The sequence below is a fragment of the Drosophila takahashii genome, chromosome 2L, assembly GCF_030179915.1.
Source record: "Drosophila takahashii strain IR98-3 E-12201 chromosome 2L, DtakHiC1v2, whole genome shotgun sequence".
Lineage (NCBI taxonomy): Eukaryota > Metazoa > Arthropoda > Insecta > Diptera > Drosophilidae > Drosophila > Drosophila takahashii.
The window spans coordinates 36,173,311-36,179,999 of NC_091678.1; the positions used below are offsets into that span (position 1 = coordinate 36,173,311).

The 6,689-nt window shown below is 37.4% G+C and overlaps 1 protein-coding gene across 1 annotated transcript; it reads left to right on the forward strand.

Annotated features, from left to right (window-relative positions):
* Positions 1-283: 283 nt before the first annotated feature.
* On the forward strand, positions 284-1,216 carry LOC138914901 (uncharacterized). The gene is made up of 6 exons (XM_070219601.1): positions 284-311; positions 424-513; positions 579-659; positions 758-859; positions 963-1,051; positions 1,136-1,216. Exons 1-6 carry the CDS (start codon positions 284-286, stop codon positions 1,214-1,216), a joined length of 471 nt encoding a protein of 156 aa, XP_070075702.1.
* The last annotated feature ends 5,473 nt before the right edge of the window (positions 1,217-6,689 follow it).

Genomic DNA, 6,689 nt, shown 5'->3' on the forward strand with positions numbered 1-6,689 from the left:
GTGGTCCGATCCGGCTCGCTCCGACATATGTACTACCTGCAATAGAAAGAAGACTTTCGGGAAAGTTTCATCGCGATAGCTTTAAAACTGAGAGACTAGTTCGCATAGAAACGGACAGACGGACAGACAGACAGACGGACAGACGGACATGGCTAGATAGACTAGGCTATTGGTCCTGATCAAGAATATATATACTTTATGTGGTCGGAAACGTCTCCTTCACTGCGTTGCAAGCATCTGACTGAAATTATAATACCCTCTACAAGGGTATAAAAATTTAAAAATGGCGCAGAGTTTACCCACACACATTTGTTGGTAGTTAATATTTTTTGGGGTTTTCAAATTAAATTAATTTATATTACACAGTTAAAATGTTTGATATATTTGCAAGTTTAAATTTAATAAACCATTTTATTCTTGCAGCCAAAAAAAAATGTACTTTAAATGAACGACCTATTCAACAGGTGTCTGTCGTTTTGAAAAGGGTTAAACCTTCGGACTTCAATCTTGGAGGTAAATAAATATAGGAAAACAATTATATATAAAACAATTTTTTAAATTCGTCCATAATATTCCAGTCACTGCCGGTTCATATTCGCCTTCTAATTTTGAACCCAAGAGCCTAAAAAGAGAGGAGGGCTGCAATCAGGAGGGTAAATGTAAATATCTATTTTTTTTTTGGATACTAAAAATTTTGAATTTGGAAATATGCTTTAATATGCTTTCCTTTACATTCTAATGTAAATTAATTTGTAAGTTTTAGCTATTTATGGAAAACTGCCTGCCTCGGACACAGGTTCTACAAACTCGGCTATGTCTCTGGAAGATTGTGCCCAATCCTTCGACTGCAATACTGAAGGTAAATCAGTTCGTTAAAAAACCCACACAATTTGGGAAAAATAAATAATCTGATTGATTTTTATTGAAATCTGGTTTCATATTCTTTTATTTTTAACCTATAGCCACACGCACAAGTCACCAAAATCATTCACAGCTGAATCCAAAGAAGATTCGCAGGCAGCACACAAGGTCAGGACTGACTGTTTTGAAGGTAAGAAAACGAAATATTCATTTTATTAAGTTTAAAAATGGTGTTGTAATCCATAATTAAACACTCATTTTGCTTTATTTGCAGTCACGAAACAATCTACTTCCCATGAAGGACATATGCATAAGTTGTCTGACGTTTCGAGGAAGCCTATATCTATTAGCGTAAATGGTAATGCAATTAAAAGACGTAAATGGAATACGTAGTATAATTTGTATTTTACTTTTACAACAAGTTTTTCAAAATAAGTTTCTAAATAAGTAAATTTTAAGAATTTTTTTGTACTGTTTTATATTAAACAAGTAAGGAAGAAAAATTCGGCAAGCCGAAGCTTATAAACCCTTGCAGTTAAATATAATACTTAATGTAAACAACTCTAGCTCTTCTACGAGCGTTTATCGGAATTTCAAGACCAGTACTCTAATGCTTCCTCCAAATTATTTGCGTGGGTGGGTGTGGGTGTTTAAGTTCATTTTAGGGTTTGTTTTTAAATAGTGAAAAACGAAGCAATATATGTATATTCTATATATTCCTATGGGAGCGGTCCTTTACTGTGTAGCAAGCTACTGACTACAATTATAATGCTACTGCAAGGGTATAAAAATGTAAAGCTTAAAATACAGTAAAAACTTTAATCGTAAATTGAATACGTATTTTTAAACTTCAGCTTGAAAAAGAATTTTATTGTTAGGTTAATATTATTTTTCTATATAATACTTATTTATTAATTTAATATATATTATGTTCAGTTGTCTCAAATGCTTCCTTAGAGGCAACATTGTCAACTTCGTGGGTATCAAGTCAAGCGAATGAATTGGATAATACTTATGTGCCGGATTCGTCAACACAGTCTTTAATGGATGCTACGAAAATATTTTAACATAATCCAGAACTTCCGTTATATGACGATAGACAAAAAACTGTGCCATATGCCAAAAATGAAAGAAAATCGAAACAACACTTTTGCAAATTTTGTATGACCTTGCAAACCAAAATTGCACGACATATTATACTTAAGCACAAAAGTGAACCCGAAGTTAAAGATTTATGCAGCTTACCAAGGGGAAACAAGAACAGATTGCACTTGCTAGATACCATAAGGAAAGAAGGTGATTTTATATATGTTGAGAGAATTAGTAATAATACAAATCAATGTTAAATATAACTGAGAGAAACCTGTCATTTTAAATAAAGTATTAAGAAAAGGAAGTGTGACCTTCTTAGACCGTTTAAGGGTTTCAAGAGCGTGGCTAGGTGGGAACCCACCTTAGCCGAGTGTGGCGCAATTGTGGTTGCAACGTAGAGTTGTGCAAAGTAGTAGAGGGTTCAGGACTCCTTCTTTCGAGAACCTTCGAACGGGCAACACGAACAATTGCAACTCGCTGCGCGTCTTACTAAGAAAACCCAAGTGGAAGTTAAGTCATGACGGACAAATCAACTCGCGAAGCGGCTAAGAGACCTCTGTCTCCGACATCAGAAGTGGGATCCCCATCGCCACAAGAACATTCTGACAGTGTGTTGCAGGCGATTTTAGAGACACAGAACCGAAACTTTCTAGAGTTGCTGAAACTGTGCAGACAACATCGACTGCAGCCTCGCAAAATATTTCGGTGACATTGCCAATGTTTAATCCTGATGCGCCTGGAGCCGATGCCGCAGCGTGGTATAAAACCGTGGATATGAACTTATCCGAGCGTCCACTGGAAGGCGGAGCACTAGTCATGGCGTTTAGCAAGTCGCTGCTTGGAAACTCTTCGCAATGGCTGTCACAAATTTGCTTCGCTGGAATGTCGTGGCTGGAATTTAAGGATTTGTTTTTACACCGCTATGAAGGCATCGAGCCACCGCACTATGGGAAAAAAGTCAATTTTTTTGGCATAAAATCAACTTATTTTACAAATTATTTTTAAAAATTAAATATATTTTGTGAATTTACATACCCTAATTAGCCGAAAACAGTTATCTAAGATTTTTTACTTACAACACTATAGAGTTGATAAGCGAACAAAGTCAGCTGTTCGATTGACTTTGTTGTGTGCGTAAATTAGTGAAAAATCTTTGCAAACATTCAGTGCTTATTTTGTGGAGCAACAAAAAGGTTAATTATTTCTGATCATGTCAAATCGTAGCAAAGGTATTTATAAATGTATATTAGATTACATGTTTTGATTAATATGGCTTGTTGTCCAACTGTGAACTGTTTTAAATGTGTATCTTTTTAGCTTAAAACTAACAAGTTTGTTTGTGTTCCGTGGTGTACAACTTATAAATGGCACAAAGTTGCAAAAAGGTAAAAACGCAAAGTTATTACCAAATGTATCCTTAATATCGCAAAACTAATCATTTTTGCAACTTTTTGCACGTTTCTTAAAAAAATGACTTAAATCAAGCAACTTATAAACATAAAAAAAAAATTTTAATAAAAAAACAACCTAAGTGGCTTTCATTAATCTTAAAAATTGAATTCATGGAAAGGGACAAGTCTAGTGAAAATCCTGGCTGCAAAGGACTCAAATATAAAGAAGCTGGACCCCCGTTAAAGGTAAAATTGGCATCTGCTCTGAGATAATATTTCACTTTTCTTGTACATGTCACCAATTTTTTTTTTTGACAAATTTTAAAAATTTACGTAAACCGAAATTATTTTAGCGTCTTACTAATACAAATACAAATTTTTTAAAATCCCTGCCAATTAATTTGAATATGCGGCGTGGGCGGTGGATGAAAACAATGGTCCGATTCAAAAAGCAACAAAAACCGAAATTACAGCTTTATCTTAATAGTATATATACAAAATTTCTAAATTGTATCTTTAAAACTAGAGTTTATGCCAAAAAAAATAGACTTTTTTCCCATAGTGCACCGTCTGCCGTATTGCTCAACATTCTCAACGGACGGCCGAGTGCAAACGAGTCCTTGTCAGTATATGGCAGCAGGCTGGTGACGTCACTGCTGACGAAGTGGAAAGAAATGAACCAAGAGGAGTGTTGGTGTTGGCCCACACGTCCCAAATCGAGCCCAGACTGCAAAGTTCCGTTTTCACTACAAACATAAAAACTCGGAATGAACTGCAGCAGCTCTTAAAGGCGTTTGCATTCAACAAAAAGAGCGACTACTCTGGATTGGATCAAGGACCGGACAGGAAGAAGTTTAAGGCGCAGGCGCAAATCAAATGTCATTATTGCGGCAAGATAGGACATAAAGCGTTTGAGTGCCGCAAGAAGAAGGAAGAAGAAAGAAACGTCGCAAAACCAAATCATCATGCTGGCAAACCTTTGGCTGGACGAGAGAGGTCAGCAGTTACTTGCTTCAAGTGTGGCAATCCTGGTCACATTGCATCTGTATGTATGAAGGGAACGACATCGGCGAACAACTTCAACAACGAGAAGCGAGTCGACATGTGTGCAGTGTTGGAGCCAACTAGTATTATGAAGCAAATGGGTGAGAGTTTTATCTTCTTCTTCGATTCGGGTGCCGAATGCTCTTTGGTCAAGGAGAAACTTTGCAACAAGCTGGCTGGAAAAAGGATTTATAATACGGTAGTGCTAAGAGGAATAGGTGACAACATTGTTAAAAGCAACTTACAAGTATTGGCAATTGTAAATATTTCCGAATTTAATGTAGAAGTCCTATTTCATGTGGTAAAGGATAATTACCTTAAGTACGATATTATAATTGGTCGAGAAATATTGCAGCTAGGTCTTGGTCCGATGCTTTTAGTTAAAAAGAAAGATGGCAGTGATAGACTATGCATTGATTTTCGCGAATTAAATGCGAATACGGTGTCTGATAAATATCCATTGCCATTAATAGCAGATCAGATAGATAGATTACGTGGTAGTAAATACTTTAGCAGTTTGGACATGGCCAGCGGATTTTATCAGATACCGATTCACACTGATTCCATCGAGAAGACAGCTTTCGTGACTCCAGAAGGCCAATATGAGTTCCTTGCTATGCCATTCGGTTTGAAGAACGCTTCGTCAGTATTTCAAAGATCGATTGTACGAGCCTTAGGTGATTTGGCATACTCGTATGCAATTGTCTATATTGATGATGTGTTAATAGTCGCAAACTCCAAAGAAGAAGCTTTTACAAGATTGAAAGTTGTTCTTAAAGCCTTGTCAGATGCCGGGTTTTCATTCAATATAAAGAAGTGCACATTCTTCAAGACAGGAATAGAGTATCTCGGGTTTTATATTAAAGATGGCGAAATTAAACCCAATCCTAGAAAAATAGAAGCTCTATCCGCATTAAGCCAACCAACTACTGCCACGCAGTTAAAACAATTTATAGGTTTGGCTTCATATTTCAGAAAGTTTGTTCCACGATTCTCTGAACAGATGAAACCATTGTATCAATTAACTTCTAAGGTAAATAGATTTGCTTGGAAGGAAAATCATGAACAAATACGAAAAAAGATTATTGACGTGTTGACAAGTGACCCTGTGCTGACCATATTCAACCCTGAGCTTCCGATCGAGTTGCATACAGACGCCAGCGCGGATGGCTACGGTGCAATGCTCCTTCACAGGATTGACGGCACATGTAGGGTGATCGAGTATTTCAGTAAGTGTACATCGGCTTCAGAATCAAAATATCATTCATATGAACTAGAGACTTTAGCCGTGTATAATGCTGTTAAACATTTTCGACATTACCTGCATGGTAGAAAGTTCGTCGTCCATACTGACTGCAATTCCTTAAAAGCGAGTCGCACAAAGGCTGAACTGACACCACGAGTACACCGATGGTGGGCGTTCTTGCAGGCATTCGATTTTAGCGTAGAATATAGAAAGGGAACTCAAATGGCACACGTAGATTGCCTATCCCGAAATCCTATTCCAGATGTCCCGAAAACGATAAACAAAGTAGTTGAGGTTCGCGTTGACTTGGCAGCGATAACGGATAATAGGCTAATCGCTGAACAGCAGAGGGACTTAGGTATAGTTGATATCATGACACAAATAAATGGAGGTGAGATGCAAGTTGACAGAGCTAAAACTTACGAAGTAAGAGCCGGATTGTTGTATCGCAAAATTCAGAGAAGCGGCAGGACTCGTTGCTTACCAGTGATTCCGAGAGCTTTTAGGTGGTCGGTCATTAATCATGTACACGAGGCTATAATGCATCTTGGCTGGCAGACAACTCTAAACAAGGTCTATGAACAATATTGGTTTGAAGGTATGTCGAAGTACGTTAGAAAGTTTGTGGAAATCGAGTTACATCTGAGTTGCTCAAAGAGAGTGATGGCGTTGAAATAGACGCAGAAGATGAGTTGAGATCTGTCACCTAAGAGGGGTGCACAGGACATCACACACAGAGGCTAAGTTGATCTAATGAGAGATTGTGGCACTAAAGGTGCATATCGTCGCAAGTGGCGGCAAGAGCCTGCACTGTGTTGTGATAAATTGTAAGCCAAATGGTCGGGTTTGCGCAGAAGAGTACAAGCTACTAATAAGAAAGAGTTATCCTGCCAAACTGTCATTTGAAGACACAAAAAGTGTATTGGGGGATTTAAAAAAAAAAAATAAATAAGTCATGATTTAAGTTAATGAGTAACTTTAAATTTGTTTCAGATTAGCAAAATGTGATGCCAATCCAATGTTAAGCCATGCACACGAGGACGTGTGATAGTCAG

Coding starts and splice junctions, on each gene's coding strand:
- LOC138914901 (XM_070219601.1), top strand. CDS start 284: ATGGCGCAGAGTTTACCCACACACATTT. Junction 312..423: donor GAGTTTACCCACACACATTT/GTTGGTAGTTAA, acceptor TTATTCTTGCAG/CCAAAAAAAAATGTACTTTA. Junction 860..962: donor CTTCGACTGCAATACTGAAG/GTAAATCAGTTC, acceptor TTTAACCTATAG/CCACACGCACAAGTCACCAA.